This window comes from Pantherophis guttatus, chromosome 14, assembly GCF_059756535.1.
Source record: "Pantherophis guttatus breed Tessera chromosome 14, ASM5975653v1, whole genome shotgun sequence".
Lineage (NCBI taxonomy): Eukaryota > Metazoa > Chordata > Lepidosauria > Squamata > Colubridae > Pantherophis > Pantherophis guttatus.
Window position 1 is genome coordinate 3,277,418 of NC_142076.1, and position 20,083 is coordinate 3,297,500.

Here is a 20,083-nt window from a genome sequence, read left to right on the forward strand (position 1 = left end):
GCTGTGGGTTCCCCAGGAAGTGGCTTTACCTGGGCTGCCAGGGCCGGGAATCGGAGCCCTTTTGGTGGTTGGCGTGGAAGGCCCCGAGGTTTTTGGTGGCAAGATGGGCTTGGGAGAGACAGGAGGCTTGATGGGCTTCTTGGCTTCTTCGCGCGGGATCTGACCTAAAGCCCCTCCCCCTCTCTCTTGCTGCTCTGTGGGGGCTACAGCCTCCAGGCTGCTCATCTCAGAGGTCGGCCGGCGCTTGACGGTGCCCATGCCATTGTGATACACTGACAGCTGGGCCAGCTCCTGCTCCTTGTCTTTCGACTTTGGCCGCCTCTTCACAGTATCTGATTCTGTGAGAATGAACTTGACATTGTCCTGTTGATACTGCTTTGCCCGGATCCTCCGCTTGAGAGTGGCGCTGGCCTCTACTCTGGAAAGGTCGCTGTGCCGATGGCCCAGGGACAAGCCTTCCCCACCTTCAGCCTTGGCCAGGCTCATCTGCCGGGGACGCTGCTTGATAGTCAGGCTCCCCTCCTCAGCAAAGGGGATATTTTCTCCTGAACCATTCTGCGGGGCACTCCCGCTGTGCTCTGCCCGCAGCCGTTCCATGGGTCCGCTGTCTTTGACCATGTCAGACTTGATGCTGTCCAAGCGTTCACGGCGAGCGGCTGCCACAAGACCAGTCACAGGGCCACTGATGGTACGTCGGCGATTCACCACCTCTCCGTCTGGTCCAATGGCCTCTTTATGCTTGACTGTGGCCAGAACAGTTGCAACACGGGCATGTTCCGGACTGGCTGAGCGTACAACCACACCAGGCTGCAAATAGTACCCGTCAGCCCCCTTTTGCAGGACAAGACCCCGCCCCCCTCCACCGATAGACGACATTTCTAACATGGCAGCAATGCTCTTCACGCTCCCAGCACTGCCTGTCTCCACAGTGCCCCCGTCACTCGGTTGCTTCTGGTCCAGGTCTTCTCCCTCCTCTCCCTCTTTGCTAAAATCGTCTGTCATGTTGCTGCTGGAGATGGCAGAGCTGGAACGCTTGGGCGGTGGTGGAGGAGGACCCTTCTTCTTGGGCCGCACAGCAAAGGACTGGCTGCGGTTCACGTTCTTGTCAGCACCCGACTGTGCCCGGACAGAATGGCTGCGGCCGACCCTCCGCTGCACAGTGGCGTAGGGCCCGGCATCTGGCACCAGCAGCTCGTCCCGCTCCTGCTCGCTGTCAGACATTGCATAGCGATTCAGACTGTGGGCTCTCTTCTTGGGCCGACCTGCCTCCTCCTCACTCTCTGCAGTCTGGGGTGGCAGGCACAGCACCGGGATGGAAATGGGCAAGACCGGCACAGCTTGAGCCAAGGGGCCCGCAGCTTGAGCCTCTCCCTCCACAGGTTGCGGCAAGACATAGGCAAAGCCCCGGTGCGTTGGAGACTGAGGCAGTGAGCGAGGGGACATAGGTCGGTCGGTCTGCGGCAGCAACTGTGGCGTGGGTTTTACTTTGGCCGTGGCATGGGGCACCCCGAAAGCCTGAGGAGAGGATGGGCGGGGCTTAGTGGGAGTTTGTGGAGGGGTGTAGTGGCCTGCAGCTGGAGGGAAGGATTGCCGGGGTTTTCCAGGCACTGGTGGGACGCTTGCCCTCTTGATACTGTGGCCATGTCGGAGGCTCCGCACCTCCTTGGGCAGGGTGGCCGGAGGCTCCTTACCCTCTTCTGCTAGGTGCTCCTGGCTTTTGGATGCTGCAGGGCCAGGAGATTTGGGTCCATCTCCCAGCAGCTCCTGGGAGCTACTAATCAGCTTAGCTCTCCCACTCAGGCTGTTCTCGTGGACGAGGCGGGAGGAGTGCCGGTAGACAGTTCCATCCCGGAAGTGCGTCACATGATTGGCCTGTTTCTCGGGGCCCTCTTCGCTGGTACCTGTCATGGCCACCTGCAGTTCATTGCTCAGCTCACTGTCCTGGAAAGTGGACATCTTGGGGGACTGGCATTCGGCCGTTTCCTGCGGAGGAGACTCTATGGCCACCGTGTCCTGTGACTGTGGTGCCCCCTTTTTCTTCAGTGTTCCAGATTCATACTTGATGTATTCAGCTTTCTGGATCTCTGCCAACTTTTTCACAGCTAGCATCAGTTTCTTCTGGTGGCCTAAGCAGATACGAGAGATCAAAACTGGTTAAAATTCTAGCACAGTCTTTATAAATAAACCTCCAAACTAGTACAATTGTGTCTCACTCAGTCTACTGAGCGAGAGCCAGTTTGATGTAGTGGTTAATGCATGATTCTAGTCCTGCCTCAAGCACGAAGCTAGCAGAATGACCTTGGGCCAGACACTTTATCACAGCCCTAGGAAGGAGGCAATGGCAAACCACTTCTGTAAAAGAAACATTGCCAAGAAACATGCAGGGACTTTCTGAGGCAGACTCCAAGAATCAGACAGGAATGAAGAGAAAAGGAAAAAAAAGATCTATCACAGATCTTAGTTCAGCCATTTCACCTGCCAGGTGTCCCTTTAGTTCCCCCTAAAATCAACATTTCAGCTTAATACAGCAGCCCTGAGCTAGAATTCGCTTTGTCTTGTCCTGGTAGGGCACTCATTTTTCTTGAACCCTATTTTTCCTGCTCCTTGCTGTTCAATACCCACAAGATGGGCTGTTTGGTTGGATGGCCAGCTGATGCCCAACCTTGCCCAGTTTCAGTGATCTCTCCTCTGGCATGTAGATTAGATATAAGGAATGGAAACCCTAACCCTAACCTCTTCCTTCCTTGCTGCTTCCTCCTCTTCAGAGCTCAGAATTTGTATCCTTTCCAACGTTTGGAAGAACCCCACGGAATCTGTAATTCCTAAAGATTAGTGCTCTACTCTTAAAGATGCAGAAATCTTCATGAATCTCCCCCCCCCCCCCCCGCTCAGGGAACCTCAGCAAAGATACTTTATCTCTTGTCTAGTTAGGTCTGGGGTGTCAGGCTCGATTTCATTGAGGGCCGCATTATGGTTGGGCTTGACCTTGCAGACCAGGGTGAACGTGCCCAGGGTGTGTATGGCCAGCTCGATGTCACTTGTGTCAGGGGCGCCTGAGGTGGCCCGAGCGTTCTGCCAGTGAAAATGGGCTCCCGGGCTCCGTTTTCAGCTGTGACAGCTTGCTGCAACCCTCTGCCACCGAAAACAGAACTCGGGAGGGCCTCCTGCAGCCCTCGCAAGATGTTTTCAGCTGTGACAGCCTCCTGCAACCCTCTGCCAGCGAAAACTGAGCTCGGGAGGGCCTCCTGCAGTCCCCGTGAGCTGTTTTCAGCAATGACAGCCTCCTGCAACCCTCTGCCAGCAAAAACGGAGCTCGGGAGGGCCACACGCAGCCCTCCCGAGCTCCGTTTTTGCTGGCAGAGGCACTACGGACTGGTCCGCTGTTTCCAGGGCAGCCCTGCGGGCCAGATCTAAGCACCCCACAGGCTGAATCCAGCCCTCGGGCCTTGAGTTTGACATCCCTGTTAGATCATAGGTGTTCAGCATTTGGGAGATAATTAACTGCCCGAAACGTGGCCTCTTGTAAACCAATACATTACATTGCGTTATATCCCTGCCGTAGAACGGCTTCTTTTAAGTGCCTCTTCCCAGGTAATCTGGAAAGTGGACATCTTTTCTATATGCACCTTCTCCCATCCAACACCAGCTCCATTGCAAAGATATTTGAGGCCCAGTCACAGTATAGGCTGGGCTTTCCCAGCCTGGCATCCTCCAGAATAATAGAAGTTGTAACTTCAAGACATCCTGAAGGCACGAGATTGGAGAAACTGAGGCAGACTGAAACGCCCTACACTGCCTTCCATCTTAACTCGGAACCAAAACACGCCATTCACGCATAGAGGTACACAAAGTTTTAAGTTTCCAGTTGAGAATGGAGATGCCTCCACGCTTCCCTCACCCAGTTTGATGATGCCGATCTCCTGCAGATCCTCCCAAGTGATATCGGTAATAAAATCGATGTTCTCGTAGCCATTTTCTACCAAGACTTTGTAATACTGTGCCAGACCAATCATGGAGAGCCAGAGAGCCAGATTTGCCTGGGAGGGACAGAGGATATATATATATATATATATATATATATATATATATATATATATATATATATATATATATATATATACACACACACCGTGTTTCCCCGAAAATAAGACCTCCCTGGATAATAAGCCCTTCCCGAAAATATTTAACCGCATGCGCAGCCGGTCCCTGCCATTCCCTCTGGTTAGGGAGACAGAGCTGGAAATCAGGTAAGACGGCAAGAGGAGCCCCGTCTTGCTCCACACGCCCCAAAATAATATAAGACCTCCCTGAAAATAAGGCCAAGCACCTATTTTGGGGTTCAAAAAAATATAAGACAGTCTTATTTTAGGTGAAACATGGTAATAAGCCAGGGTTTCTCAACCTTGGCAACTTGATGTGGTATGGACTTCAACTCCCAGAATTCCGATGCTGGCTGGGGAATTCTGGGAGTTGAAGTCCACACCTCTTCAAGCCACCAAAGTTGCGGAAGAGTGTAACGAGCCATTTCACAGAGCAAGAGGCTGCAGCCCCAGAACCCCCAGTGGGGTCCACCTCCCATCCTAACCAATCGGTGTCCAATCAGTGCCTTCCGTGTTTTCTGCCTAGTTCATCTTTTTTTCCCACATTAAACACGTAGTTGTAATTTGAAAAGTCGCGGGGGAATTTCTGACCTCTTCCCCATAATTAAAAACAGCCTTGAAATGCTACTCTACCCATTGTTGATTAGCAGAGCTCCTTGGAGAGTTTTCAAATTATGTCTGCTAATTAAGAGCTGCTGCTGGACTCTTGGAGCCTATTTATCGCTTCCTGCCAGCTAGGAGGAGATCCAGCTTCTTTTGCTGCCAGGTTCTGTTCCAGGAAGGAGGGAAGAAAGTTTGGGTTTCTCCTCATCCAGGGTAGTCCTCAATTTATGACCATAACTGAGCCACAAAGTTACGTTGCTAAGCGAGAAATTGGTTTTGTTTCCCATTTTACGACCTTTCTGGCTCAGGGACACTGCAGCCGTCGTAAATATGAACCAGTTGGCAAGCATCCAAGTGTAAATCACATGACCTTGAGGATGCTGCAGAGGTCATAAGTGTGAAAAATGGTCATAAGTCACTTTTTTCAGTGCCGTTGTTACTTCCGTCACTAAATGAACTTTGTAAGTCAAGGACTACCTGTATTTAAAGGAAGACAGTTCTATGCCACTTTAAAAGAAAAGGAAAGTCAAGTATACAGCTGTCCTTGACTTACGGCTGGTCACTTAATGACCATTTGAAGTTATGACGCACCTCTGGGAATTGTTATGATTCGAATCCAAAGTTCCAATGGTCACTCCGCTCCTCCCTGGGTCACATGACCTCATTTTGGGACACTTGGCAACCAGCCTGCATTTTCGGCCATTTGCAGCATCCTGTGGTCATATGACCACATTTTAGAACGGTTTTGCTTAAAAAACAGCATTCCAGTTTGCAGCAAAACCAGCCCATAGTCAACCATTGGTTCGCTTAACGGCAGTCGCTTAACGACTGCCACCAAAAAAAGGGGGGTTGCAAAATCAGGCCAGTCACATGGGTGACCAAGTTTACCAACTGTCATGGCTTGCAAGTGTCGGGCTGGCTCCATTTCGGTGGTAAGGCAAGGTCTACCTGAAAGCCATTCAAGCTTTTCTCCCCTACGGAGGGAATCAGGGTCTTAAAACGAGGCTCTCTGCTGAAGGAGGCTGCTTGTCATTTGTACAGGTGGTCCTCGACTTATGACCATAACTGAGCCCAAAATTTCTGTTGTTCAGTGAGACATTGGTTCAGTAAGTTTTCTCCCATTTTATGACCCTTCTTGCTACAATTCTTAAAGTGAATCACTGCACTTCTTTGCAATACGGTTTTTAAGTGACTCTGACTCAGGGGTGAAATGCTCCCGATTCGGACCGGATCGCCCATGCCGGTAGCGATGGAGGCGGGTGGTTTGGAGAACCGGTAGCGCCCCCCCCCCATACCCAGCTGAGCCACACAATCATCAGAGGCTTTTCTTTTACTTTTAAAAGCATTTTTTCTACAACCTCTTTGGCCAAAAAAATGCTTTTAAAAGTTAAAAAAAGGCCTCTGATGATCGCGCGGCTCAGCTGGGATTCTCAAAGGCTTTTAAAAGCATTTTTTCTACAACCTCTTCAGAGGTTTTAAAAAATGCTTTTAAAAGCCTCTGAGGATCCCAGCTGAGTTGCCTGATTGGCAGAGGCTTTTTTTCTTTTAAATCCCTCTGACGATCCAAGCTGAGTTGCCTGATCGGCAGAGGCTTTTTTAAAAAGGCTGAGGCAACTCAGCTTGGATCGTCAGAGCCATGTAAAAAAAAAAAAAAGCCTTTCCCGAAGAGGTTGTAGAAAAAATGGTTTTAAAAGTTAAAAAAAAAATTGGCCACACCCACCCAGTCATATTACCCCCACCACCAAGCCACACCCACAGAACCAGTAGTAACAAATTTTAGATTTCACCACTGCTCTGACTCCCCTATTGACTTTGCTTGTCAGAAGGTCACAAAAGGGGATCACGGACCCCGGGACACTGCAACCGTCATAAATAAGAGCCAGTTGCCAAGCATCTGAATTTTGATCATGTGACTGTGGGGATGCTGCAATGTTCTAAGTGCCAAAAACTTATAAGTCATTTTTCACAGCACCGTTATAACTTTTGAACAGTCACTAAATGAACTGTTGTAAGTCGAGGACTAACTCTATTTGTTAAATGGAAGAGATTTCTGCATGATCCTGATGGAAGAATTCTAGCAGTGAAGGAAAGTCTGAATCATAATGTCGCCTCTCCCCGAGTTGAACCACGGTGTGAATTCAGATGGTCTGCAGAAAAGCAAAATCTCTGCCGTGCTTCAGAGACCATGCCAGGAGCAGATGCAAAATTGTGCAAGACACCAGCAAACCAACAGCTGCTGCTGACATAGTCTGGGAATTCTGGACATTTTAGGTCAGTGCCAACCCTGAAACTGACCTGACCGAAGCCATTTTGAAACTTCAGTGTTGCCACACTGGAGCCGAGGGATACCGAGGGGGGAATAGAGATAGCTGGGGTTTTGTAGCCAAAACAAAATACTTTCTCCTGGGAACCAAGGACATTCTCACACTTGGTCAGAGAGAGAGAGAGGAGGCGTGATGTTACCAGGCGGCACCCTGATTGGACCCTGTGACTGATCGCTTGAGGAAGAGGAAAAACTTTCAATTAGGTGAAAACTATGGGAAACATCAGAGTCGGTTTTCACCAGCACTGTGCCAATATGATATATCCAATAAAACTATTCCTTGAGGAATCTACCTGCCTCGGAGTTTTGTTTGCTATGGCTCTATTACTTGGAACCCTGACAGTTAGGGATTCCCACCTCAGGGCGATACACCCGGCCTACACCTCCCCCACCTCAAATGCAGCAAGATATGAGGCCGCTCACCGGCTTGTATTCTGGAAGCCACTCGGGAATGTTCAGGTTGTTGATCTCAGAGGCGATCTTCTTTCGGTGTCCCGGCTTGGTAACCCCAATGGCCGTCAGGTCCTAAATCAAAAAGAATTATTCGAGTCCCAGAAAGCAACAGGCACACATTAAAAACCTCAAAAGCATTTGGAATCAATAGAATACTTGTAGATCAGGATTGAATTGTGGGGTCCTTGGTGCTCCCTGACCTTGGTTGTTTTCTTGCAGACGTTTCATGACCCAACTAGGTAAGCTCATCAGTGCTGCAAGACAGGAGGGTTTGCTTCTCATCTTTTTTTATATATACTAGTGGCTTGCCCTGTCATTGTCGGTCAGAGTGTTGTTGTTGGTTCCTTGATTAGGGTGTTGTTTACTGATTATCTGAGTTGGTAATTCCTTGATTGGGATATTGCTTTTTTTATTGTTGGTCTAGTGCAGGGGTCAGCAACCTTGAACACTCAAAGAGCCACAAAGGTCCTAACCAAAAGCCCCCTGTTCAATTCTGGAGCCAACCGGAAGTCCAGTTACCCCACCATAGAGTCTCCTACTAGTGTGGCGTCCTTTTTCCTCTGCTGACCGGAAGTCCGGTTCCCCCACCATAGAGTCTCCTCCTAGCGCGGCATCCTTTTTCCTCTACCTGTCCTAACCGAAAGCCCTATTAATTGTGGCGCCGACTGGTGACGGAGTCGCAGCACAGGGATGAAAGAGCTACATGCGGCTCCAGAGCCGTGGATTGCTGACCCCTGGTCTAGTGTTAATCCTGATGTTAATCTCTGCTCATCTGGCTGTTGATTGTTGGCAAGGAGGTGTTTTGGGTTTTTTGTTTCCTTTTTGGCTTTTTGATGGTCTCATTTGACTGGTGTGTAGATGTTGTTTATCTCTATGTGTCTGTTGATGGCTGATTTGTCTGAGTGCCAGGCTTTCAGGAATTGTGTAGCGCAGGGGCCTTTCTAGCTTGGCAAACCAGCAGGGGGGAGGGGATGGTTCTCTGTGAGCGGTGGGTGGGTGTACAAATGTGCACAACTCCATTTGTACAAGTGCCTGCTCTGCTCATGCAAATAGAAATTCGCACATGAGCGAGCCACCCGCCACTTGTGCAAGTAGAGCTACAGGCCTATGCACGCTCACCCTCTGCTTGTATGGCCCGGTTCTGAAATGGGCCACAGCCTGGGGATTGGGGACCCCTGCTCTAGCATTTTTGGACTAAGCTTGGTCTGGGAATGGCTGTGGAGGCCCAACCACATAGAAAATAAAGCTGCACCATCACCATATACATGGAGTAAGGCAAAGTCAAGCTGGCTCTTGGGATGTCACGTTGTTTCATGGCCTTTTCAGGATGCTTGTTCACTTCCCAGCCTAGCCAACGACTTTCACAGCCTTTCATTAGCCTGGAAAGCAGTGGTAGGTTGGCCCCGGTTCGGACCGGGAGCAAGAACCAGTAGTAAAATCGGTGACCCAGATGTCATCAGAAGTGATCTGCGCATGCACGGGCACGATGCAAACCAGTAGTAAATGTAAGTAGAACCCACCCCTGCTGGAAAGGCCACATTTCCAACGTCTGGCCGTGGTCTCCAGAGGATAAGGTCTTTATTCTTCACACCCTTGTCCAAATTTGTCCCTGCCTCCCTACCGCCCAGAGTCCCTTGGGTGAGGTGGGCTCCAACTGGCGCAGAGTGCGGCCACGCGGGTGGTTATGGGAGCGACGTGGAGTTCCCATGTAACACCTCTCCTGCGCGAGCTGCACTGGCTCCCGGTGGTCTTCCGGGTGCGCTTCAAGGTTTTGGTTATCACCTTTAAAGCGCTCCATGGCTTAGGGCCAGGGTACCTACGAGACCGTCTGCTGCTACGGATAACCTCCCACTGGTCAATACGCTCTCACAGAGAGGGCCTCCTCAGGGTGCCGTCGGCCAAACAATGTCGACTGGCGGCCCCTAGGGGGAGAGCCTTCTCTGTGGGGGCACCTATGATCTGGAACGAGCTTCCCCCAGAGATACGGAGGATCCCGGATCTGCGCACCTTCTGTTGCGTGCTCAAGACTTTCTTATTTCATCAAGCTGGCCTGGCCTAAACCTTCTCCCCTTTTAAATGTAAATTTTAATTTTTTTTTAAATTATTGGGTATTTTAAATTTGTCTCAGCCAAATTATTTAATTTGTTTTTATTCTATTTTAAATTTTGTATCTATGTGTTTTATTCTGTGGCTGTTCACCGCCCTGAGTCCTTCGGGAGTAGGGCGGTATAGAAATCCAATTAAAATAAATAAATAAATAAATAAATAAATAATAAAATAAAATAAAATAAAATAAAATAAAATAAAATAAAATAAAATAATAAAATAAAATAAAATAAAATAAAATAAAATAAAATAAAATAAATAAAATAAAATCCCCATTTACTTTTTCAGTCTTCTGTCCCTCTTTATTCTTGACCAATGAGTGACTGAATACATTAGGCCAGATTTTTGCCTTTCTGTTTTTGCTTTAGCAACATTTCTTATTTACATCTTTCAAAATGTTGGGGCTTCATGACTCTTTCAGTCTATTATTCTTAAAACATATTTACAATGGTTTAGCTTCTAGCATGGGACATCATGTGGTCTTCCATCCCAATTTTAAGCTGACCTGATTCTCCTTAGATTCTGATACCAAACAAGCTCAGAGAAGGGTAGCTATGCAGTGTCCCCTGTCACTTCTTTTCAGGGTCTGGGCCCCCCACCCACTCTCCCACCCACCCAGGCATGTTACAACCAAATTATTTGCAGGAGCACCACTTCAGGTGACATCTCCTAGCTGACCATGGTTGATCTTGTGAAAGTTAAGAAGAGTTAAATCCAGATGGAGGACAACTAGTCAGTTCTAGAACTACCGGCTAGGCTGGGAAACCAAAACACATCACAAAAAGTGTTGGCAGAGGGCATAACGCTACTTGCCAAAAAATCTGCTCGGGTGGATTTTGCAAATCGCCAGGAATGAATCGGAACTCAAGGAAGATTTTTTTTCCCTCCAAGAATGACTCATGTTCTATTTAAGTTTTTTAAAAACAGACTTCATAAGCTCACTTTGGAGAGGAACAGAAGGTGCCTAAGAAAGGAAATTAAGCCTCTTACAATCATACCGTGTTTTCCCGAAAATACGACCTATCCCGAAAATAAGCCCTAGCTTGATTTTACATGTGCGCCTAATATAAGCCCTACCTCAAAATTAAGCCCTAGTTAAGACCCTGCCCACCCCATCCCACCATCTGGTTGTACTAGGTGGGGCAAAGCGCATGCATAAAAATCAAGCTAGGGCGGACGGGAGCTGCCCCACACACCCGCTTACCTTAGCACCACCACAGCCAGGCCTCCCATATCCTGACACCTGTTGTGCTGCTGTCTGACTTCTACAGCCACTTGCTGCCAGATGCCGCATGGTGCATTGAGCCAGTGCCGCCGCTCGCGGCTGGAGGCAACATGGCACATTGCACCGGTGCTACTGCTCATGCATACAATGGCACAACACACCATGTGCTCTCCTGCCACAAGCAGAAGCACTGGCGCGATGCGCCACATGGCATCTGGCTGCAAGTGGCTGCAGAAGAAGTCAGGCAGCAGCGTGACAGGTGTCGGGCATGGGAGTTCTGGCTGCGATGGTTCTAAGGTAAGCGTGTAAGACTTCCCCCCAAAATAAGACCTGGTGCATTGGGGCCTAAAAGAAAATAAGACCGGGTCTTGTTTTCGAAGAAACATGGTAATTAGTAATGGTAGAGGTTTCTCCTGTCCAGTCGTGTCTAACTCGGGGGGGGGGCAGGGGGCTCATCTCCGTTTCTTAGCTGAGGGAGCCAGCATTGTCAGACGACATTTCTGCGGTCATGTGGCCAGCATGACAACATATCGCAGCACAGAGCATATGGCAAAACATGGAACACAGTTGCCCTTCCACCGAAGAGGTACCTATTTATCTACTCCCATTTTCATGCTTTCAAACTGCTAGGTGGGCAGGAGCTGGGGCAAGAACTGGAGTCTACCCCATTGCATGGTGTTTGGGTCTCGAACCTGGGCTGTGAGCTTTCAACTGATGAACTTTTCAGCTTCCTAACCCCTGATTCATTGCGCCCCAACAATCATCATAATACCTGCACTCTTAAAATGGGGAAACCTTTTCTTCCTTCCTACAGTTCCAGTGACAGGTATCGGAGCTAGGAGCGAGTGCCAGGCGAGTCGACAAAAACCAGGATGGAAGTATCCAGCATTAAAAACAGGCAGAATTTTGATTCTGCCCCTGTGGCCACCATCCTGCCTTTTTTAAAACCACCCTTTGTGGGATACCTGGGCATTAGGAGGCCGTTCCTCTTTTTTCCTGCCGAACAAATGAGTTTAAAAGGTCTCCAAAGAACAAAGTACATCCAAGAACTGGGTTGGTCGGCTGCAATTTTGTTCCTTATTCATCATTTTGAGTGGAGATGCTCCCACCCAAGTAGTCGCTGGTTACGGTCAACACATTTATCTGAGGCGCGTTAGCTTTGCTTTTTTAAAATTCTCACTTCTAACGTTTAAAAATAGAACAGTTCTTTTAGAAATCGTATCAGGATTCTCCCTCCACTCCGCCAGCCCCTTCCTGAACTGAGCGCTGAGCGGCCAACTCCTTCGTCCTCCCACCTCCCCACCCCCACCCCGATTTTCTCAGCAAGAGCCCTCACCTCGGGGGTCATCCGGCTGATCGTGGGAATGTCATAACCAGCGTTGATGAAGTTGGAGGCGTAGAGTTGCAGCTGAAACTTGTACAGCCACTGGTAGACGGCCTCTGAGCTCTGGGTGGGAAGAGGGGGCCAGGTCATTATTTACAGGTATTACGTCTCTTTAGAAAACCCAGAATCCCCTGCCTGAATGCCTGACGGAGGGAGGTTTTGATCACAGCAGTTCTTATTTTTTTCCCTATCCTTAATGATGTTTGTGGTCTTCCTTCCAGCCTCGTCACTAAGATCCCCGTCACTATTTTGGGACCTCTTCCTACCTGCAGAATCTGTCTCCTTGCAAGAAAGCCACCTATTTCTAAGACCAGCTGCATTTTCCTCCTCTTCCTTCCTTCCTTCCTTTCCCCATTTATCTCATTCAGTCTGAGGAAGGGGTTTAATAAACCTGAAAAGGCAACCATTTTAAAAAAATGGGTCTCATAAATGGAATCGTATCCTACAGCTCTGGCCAGCTCTGTCCTTTTCTGCAGCATCTCGACTGTCTCATGAAAAACAGGTGAAGCCGAGACAAGCAAAGACAGCATCCTTCCCCAGATTACCCACCACAAGCAGGCAAGTGGGGCACAGCCAAGTTCCTCTGGGGGGAGGGGAAGATCGAGGTAAAGGAAGAGCTGCCCCCCTGGACACTGCCAGCTACAAAGCGGCAACCCTGCCTTGCTTTTGGGTGCTCCTCCAAATTTTTGCAGCCCAGAGATGGCATCCTTAACCAAGCTCTCCCCTCCCCCATCTCCTCTCCTTTCCTTTACTATAGATTGGAAAAGTCAGTTTGTACATAAAAGAGCTGCCAGCTCAATTCCAGAAGAGAACCAAGGCTTGATCTGAGCCATGTCCAGCCTGTCTCTGAACTCTACCAGGCCACGTTTTTTGCCAGCTCATTTTCCCCAGGTTTTATTCGGAATTCCAAAATGAAGGAGACTTGAGGCGGGAAGTTACCTGGTAGCTTAGCAGACTGATAGCATTGTGATTAACACCAGCTGTCTGCAATTACTGTAAGTTCGAATCTCACCAGGCTCAAGGTTGACTCAGCCTTCCATCCTTTCTAAGGTAGGTTAAATGAGGACCCAGTTTGTGGGGGCAATAAGCTGACTTTGTATAAATATACAAAAGTATGAAGGCTATTGCTTAACGCATTGTAAGCCGCCCTGAGTCTCCGGAGAAGGGCAGCATATAAATCAAGTTAAAAAAAAAAGTGGAGAACAAGGAGGACAAAATGGGTGCTTTTAAATACCTTCAACCCTCATCTGTCCCTCAAAACACTCCCATCCTCCCCTATAAGTCCAACCAAAAAGATTGCAGCTTGCTGCCCCCCACCTCCCCACCCAAGGAATGCCGTGGGCTGCAGGGACCCTCAGGGCACTCTTGTCCAGCTCTGTCCTGCTCCACCTGCTTCAGAAGCTGCTCAGGGATGCCCAAACTTGCCTTCCCCTCGGACTGCGGCTCCACCTTCTTGACCTGCTGCTCCCCATATGACTGGCTGGGGTACGGTGCGCTGCCCAATCCTGGGGTCCTGGAAGAACCTGTCACAGAGCAGGCAGGAATTCTCAGCGCATCAGAACATTAGAAGGAGCTTCACGTGCCAAAAAGGCCCTGGCTACCCCATGGGCACATTCCCTGGCAGGGCAAGATGGCCGGCCACAGGACATTGGGAGAAACGGACTAGTGTGCAGGTGCCACAGCACAGGTGGCTTGTCTGAGTGTGGGTCCCTGTCAGCCTCTCACACCTGGACCTGCGCAGGTGCTCTGTTTCCTTTCAAGCCAGAGAAGAGGCAAAGGGGAGATGGGAGACCCAGCTGCACTCGGGTAGCATCTTCCTCCCACCAAACAGGTAGTAGAAGATCAAGATGGCAGCCAAGGTGACCTTGATGTCCCCCAAATCATGTTCTGCTATCAAACCCTCAACAAGGATTCCAACCCACTTCCAGCCCAGCTAAGACGCAAGGTCTCCGGCTGGATCCAAGGGCTACCAAGACCTCCGGCATTAGGCTGGCAACCACCCCTTCAACCTTGGGAGGGAGGAAGACCGTAAGCGGGTCCAGAGATTTCCAGCTTTGTGACTCCAGAAAAGGGCAGCTCCAAAGCTGTTGCACAGACAACACAATTCCACAACGCGGCCAGCATCTCGGGAGAACAACCCTGAACAGCACAGATCAGAGCAGCCCGGTGGCTGCCTTCTGCCCCTCACTCCAAATCAAGAAAGCCCCTTCCCCAAGTGAGGGTCTTGACACACCATCCAAGATCTCAAGACGGAGGACACTGCAGAAAGCAGCCTTTGCTGACAACCCCCCCCCCCTCAAACCCCCCCTGCCACCTGGGAGCTCTTGAAATGATCCATCGAGGGGAAAAGCGAGGAGCAGAGCAGCTCCTCACTCTTGGGGGGGGGGAAATGACAGTCCGAACCCAATCAAAGGGGGGGGGGTAGTAACACCAACAGGATGGGGGGGAGACAGACCGTCCTGCGACCAACCGCGCTCTTCGCACAGAAGGCAGCTTGCATGTTCAACAGAGGCGGGGGGGGGAGAGCTGTCTTGTTTTCCCTTGTCCATCGTGCCCTCCCCCAGTGCTCCCCACTAACCGAAGCAAGCGAAGGGCTGGCAGCAGCAGCAGAAGGAGAGGGTCATGTTCTCCAGGAGAAGCCGCTGGTCCTGGAAATAAGAAAGGCTCCCGTGGGGAGAGAAGGACCAGCTGTCCTCCGGAGCATCCACGCACCTGCGGGTGTCTCCACCGCCTTGGCAGGCCCGTCGCTCACAGCAGATTCTTGCACAGACGCCTTCTGGGAAAGGACAGTTGCCAGCAGCTGAGAAATTGGGGGAGGAACAGCAAGAAAGCGTTAATCAGAAAAGAGCGGCAGGCGAGGGGGGGGCAGAATAAAAAAAACAGGGACTCGGGAAGCCTGGAGCCAGCCGAGGGAGAATCAGGTGTTTTTCTCCCAGAACTGTGACTCAGTTGGCAAAAGTGGCAAGCTGCAGCACGGAGAGCAAAACGGGTGGCACAATGGCGCTGCCTGCTTGGCATTCGTGGCTGCAGCCGAGCCAGCTTGAAAAGAGAATTCTGGTGCAGGCAGGCCGCAAAAGGGAGATTTGGGAGCTAGCGGCCTGCCCCTCCTCCTCCTGGCCCAGTTTCCCCAGGGAAGGAAGGAGCCCCCTGGGTCACTGGCCAAGCGCATGGCATCGGAAGGGGCGAGCAATCCAATCTGCAACCACGAGGGGGCAGTAGAAGACCAAGCAACGCTGAGGATGCCTAGCTACCTTGTTTGTTTTTGTTTGTAAAATTTATTGGCTGCCCATCTTGCCCTGGGCAGCTTACAGTCTTAAAAAGATTAAAAATATATAACTAGACAAAGGCCATCCGGTGAGACTTGGGCTGGAGAGCTCCAGATTTAGTTCTGTGGCACATCCAGCCCTTTGGGGAGCAGGGACTCGGGCTTACCTTCACGCCTTCTGAACCGGGGTGAAGGGCCCCATGGCCTCCGCTTCCAGTGCTCTGGCCGCTGCCCGAGCTCCGTCCACTGGTGATGCTTCCAGTGCTGCCCACGCTGCTGCGGTCGCCTCCTAGCGGGGGGGGGGGAGGGGAAGGCAGTTGGCAGGACAAAGCAAGGGCAGCTCCATCCTACGACCGGCAGCTTTGCTCAGGACTGCTGGCACCCACAACCAAGGACCGGCTGGGATCCCGCATGCCTGTTTTCTGGCCACCCCTATCATGCTGCTGAAATGCAGGCAAGCACCAGATAACAGGTAAAATTGTTGTCCACCCAAAACAGGCACATGGACCAAAATATATATATATCCCTGTTCAGAAAACCCCATTAAACCAAACGCTATCGGAAAGTCTTGAAGCCTTAAATCAGAGGTCTTCAAACTTGGCAGCTTTAAGACTTGTGGACTTCAACTCCCAGAATTCCTCAGCCAGCTTTGCTTGGAATTCCAAGCTTTGCTGGCTGAGGAATTCTGGGAATTGAAGTCCACAAGTCTTAAAGTTGCCACAGTTGGATAGCTGGCTGGAGAATGCTGGGAGTTGAAGTCCACAAGTCTTAAAGCTGCCATGTTTGAAGACCTCTGCCTTAAATAAAGGGGAAAAAATCCCCCCATCAACTGCTAATTCAACTCTATCCTTATTTCCTGTAGGATATCTTAAAATGTTTCCGTAAAGCTCCTTTCTTGAAGTGGACGTTATAGGACAGTGATGGCTAACCTTTTTGCTGTCGCGTGCCAAAAATGGGAGCGCTGGGGGGGGTCACGCCCTCGTGTGCCCACACCCATAATTCAATGCCCCCCCAGTGCCCCACGTGCATGCACGCATGACCCCCCATATACGGGTGCTCCCCTGCTTTTGGCACGCGATGGCAAAAAGGTTACCTGTGGGCCCGGTAGGCCTGCTTTTCTCTCTCCTCAGGCTCCAGAGGCTTTCTTGGAGCCTGGGGAGGGCAAAAGCTGCCTTTCCCATCCCCCTGGAGGCCCTCTGGAAGCTGGAAACGGCCTGTTTCCTGATTTCCGGTGAGACTGCAAGGCCTAAAAATCAGCTGGCTAGCGCAAACATGCGCGCTGGAGCTGAGCTATGGCAATGCTCGCATGCCCACAGATATGGCTCCGCGTGCCACCTGTGGAACGCGTGCCATAGGTTTGCCATCACGGTTATAGGAGGAAAACCAGGCACCTTCCTCTACAGTTAGTCGGAGATCAGGAGGCGCCTGGCAGCATTTTATCCAGTTCACAAACTTCATTCAGAGGCAGAAATTTTTCCGAGCTGCAGCTCCTCCTGACTTCTTCGTTTTGGGGTCTTGACTTGCCATCCCTCACTTTGTATAGAGCTCCAGGTTGGAGAGAGGGATATTAACAGTAACCAAGTTGGAAGGGACCTTGGAGGCCATCTAGTCAAACCCCCTGCTCACGCAGGAGACTTATACTAGGGATTCGAACTGCCGACCTTTCTGATCGACAAGCTCAGTGTCTTAGCCACTGAGCCACCTAGCCAGGCTATTAAAGGAGGGGTTGTGCTTGCCCCACTCCCCAAAAGGCTCCTCTCATCTCCAGTTCAACCTCCTTGGGGAACGGCTGATACAACAATTCTCCATGACACTCACCTCCCACCTTGCATCATGTGTTTGCCTCTCCCCATCAGCCAGCCACTGCCCAAACTCCCCACACGGCCTCCCCTCAGGGGAACACACTCCCACCCCACGCCCAGCCAGTCTCTCGGGATGCCCCTTGAATCCCTGCAGCCAGCTTGTCCCCCCCGCCCCCCCTTCTCCTCCTACCTGCGAAGGGTTTCCGGAGCACCCAGATTTCTTCTGCGGGGGCTGGCGTTGTTGCAGAGCTGCCTGGGGACAAGTGGGACGGGCTGGCATCCGACCCCCGGGAGCCTTTGAGGTCAAAGATAGCACCACGATCCAGAAAAGGGAGGGAGAGAAAAAGAGAGAGAAAGAAGTGAGAGAAGAAGACAATGTTGCATGACAAAGAGGGTTTTTTTGGGAAGTTTCGGCAGCATCCTCTGGACCCCAAACCAAGCCCCAGACAGGAGGGAGTAACTTGTCGGAGAGGGTCTTGGCTTTTGCCACTATTTTTGACCTCACAAAGTCCAAGAGAGTCAATATAAGAGCCGTGGTGGTGCAGTGGCTAGAATGCAGTATTGCAGGCTAATTCTGCCCACTGCCCGCAGTTCGATCCTGACCAGCTCAAGGTTGACTCAGCCTTCCGTCCTTCCAAGGTCAGTAAAATGAAGACCCAGATTGTTGGGGGCAAGAGGCTGACTCTGTCACCTGCTTAGAGAAGGCTGTAAAGCACTACAAAGTGGTATATAAGTCTAAGGGCTAATGCTATTTGCAAAGGGTGAAGTCCAGCTTGGCTAATGCTGCTCCACTGGCATCCAGGCTGCCCACATCATACTTGTGGCTGTTGGGACCAGGGCAGTAGTTCTCAACCTTTTCTTCACCATAGACCCCATTTAAATACCATTTTTGGCACGGACCATGGCCACAGACCTCCAAAATTTAAATCATAACATTTCTTCAAGCCTTCGTGGACCCCATGACGACATCAGCCCACCCCCCACCCCCGGTCCACAGACCATAGTTTGAGAACAGTAAATTAAGGGATCTTGACCACGGGGAGGGGTCTGCAAAGGCTACAGTCACTTAAGACTTGTGGACTCCAACTCCCAGAATTCCTCAGCCAGCCATGTAGGTAACTTTCTCAATAGATGGTGGGTATGCAGTAAGCGTAATATATCTTGACTTCAGCAAAGGGAAACAAAGGGAAACAAAGAGCTGGCTGAGGAATTCTGGGAGTTGAAGTCCACAAGTCTTAAAGTTGCCAAGGTTGGAGACCCCTGACCTAATCCATACTTTAGATAACTGATAGTTTCCCTAATCTGCTCCTTGTGGCTTGCTCTGCACACCTGAAGCTCAGCTGTCGTGGCTGACAAGACACTGATTAAAAAGCCACATCACCAACTCATTTTTTTTTAAAGCAGGAAAACCAACAGTGTGAAAAAGTCCTTTCTTGACTCCCCTGTAGTCAGTCAAAGGCTCTTGGGGAAGAAAAACTGATATCTCGGGCCAATGGCGTTTTGTGAGCTGAATACAGTGGCTGTCCTGATTGTGTTTCTGGGGGCACTGAGCGCCCCTGGAAGAGGATGCAGACCCAAGGGAGAAGCCCATCCCACGACTGTGGAGCCTGGCAAGGCAATGGGGACTCCCATCAAGTTCCTCCCCCCCAAAAAAAGAGCGCCTGTAGCCACACTACTGCAAGTGCTGTGCTCCAAATCAGTTCTGATGGAAAAACCCAGAGTTGAGTAATGCTACACCAGAAGGGAGTTTGATTCACTTCCTCTCGTGCTCCAGCCTGCCTTCCTGGTGTGGCACCATCCAGATGTGCTGGCATTTTGGGTGTTGCAGTCCCAATGTAAATGGATGCAGCAGGATGGGAGCTCTAAAACATCAGAGGCCCAACCTCTGGGGACTGAGCTGGCTGGTAAAGAAGAGGAAAAGAGCTGTCTGCAAGGAGTGTAAATCCTTCCATTCCCCACCATCCAGAGCTGAAGAAGCTTCTTGGATGAAAAGCGAAATGTCTTCAAAGAAAAATTAGGAAGTCCAGTTGCGTCTTGAAAAAGCACCCTTGGGACAACCGTGACCTGGATGATGGAGAATCTCCGTAGACATTCAGGACAGTGGTGAAATCCATTTTTTTTTACTACCAGTTCTGTGGGTGTGGCTTGGTGGGCGTGGTGTGGCTTGGTGGGTGTGGCAAGGGAAGGATACTGCAAAATCTCCATTCCCACCCCACTCCAGGGAAAGGATACCGCAAAATCCCCAGTCCCTCCCCACTCCTGGGAGAAGGATATTGCAAAATCTCCATTCCCACCCTGGGACCAGCCAGAGGTGGCATTTGCTGGTTCTCTGAACTGCTCAAAATTTCCACTACCGGTTCTCCAGAACCTGTCAGAACCTGCTGGATTTCACCCCTGATTCAGGAGGAAAAGAGGGTTTTCTGTCTATTCTTACAGAAAGTCCACAATGGGGGAACCCTGGTGCAACCTGTATTAATTAAAACAGTGTTTCTCAAACTTGGCCACTCGAAGATGGGTGGACTGAAGCTGAAGCTCCCCGAATTCTCCAGCCAGCAAAGCTGCCATTTTGCTAGCTACGCAATGCAAGCTGATAGCCTGACATTAGCAAGTGGTGGGGGGGAACGGAGGGAGGACAGATTGGAACGTAGGGCGGAATTGGGGGAGGGGAGGATCGGAATCATGCTGGGCCAGGCCGAAGCATGAGATGCACCAACCAGCCCAAGGTCAACCATCGGAATGCAGAGCTGGAAAGCACATGAATTGAGGGTCCATTACCCAAGCAATATATGAGCACCTAATTGGACAGTGACTAATAACGGGGA

General features: G+C 50.5%; 1 protein-coding gene across 2 annotated transcripts in view; it reads right to left on the minus strand.

Annotated features, from left to right (window-relative positions):
• CASKIN1 (CASK interacting protein 1) overlaps positions 1-20,083 on the minus strand; it is a 135,155-nt gene that overhangs the window by 2,455 nt on the left and 112,617 nt on the right. For both annotated transcript variants that reach the window (XM_060693024.2, XM_034420582.3), the window contains 8 exons: positions 17,452-17,556; positions 15,627-15,748; positions 14,907-14,994; positions 13,620-13,717; positions 12,147-12,257; positions 7,450-7,551; positions 3,899-4,037; positions 30-2,126 (listed from right to left, as the gene is read on the minus strand). In XM_060693024.2, coding sequence (XP_060549007.1) covers positions 30-2,126; positions 3,899-4,037; positions 7,450-7,551; positions 12,147-12,257; positions 13,620-13,717; positions 14,907-14,994; positions 15,627-15,748; positions 17,452-17,556 — 2,862 coding nt within the window. The remainder of the gene's footprint in view (positions 1-29; positions 2,127-3,898; positions 4,038-7,449; positions 7,552-12,146; positions 12,258-13,619; positions 13,718-14,906; positions 14,995-15,626; positions 15,749-17,451; positions 17,557-20,083) is intronic.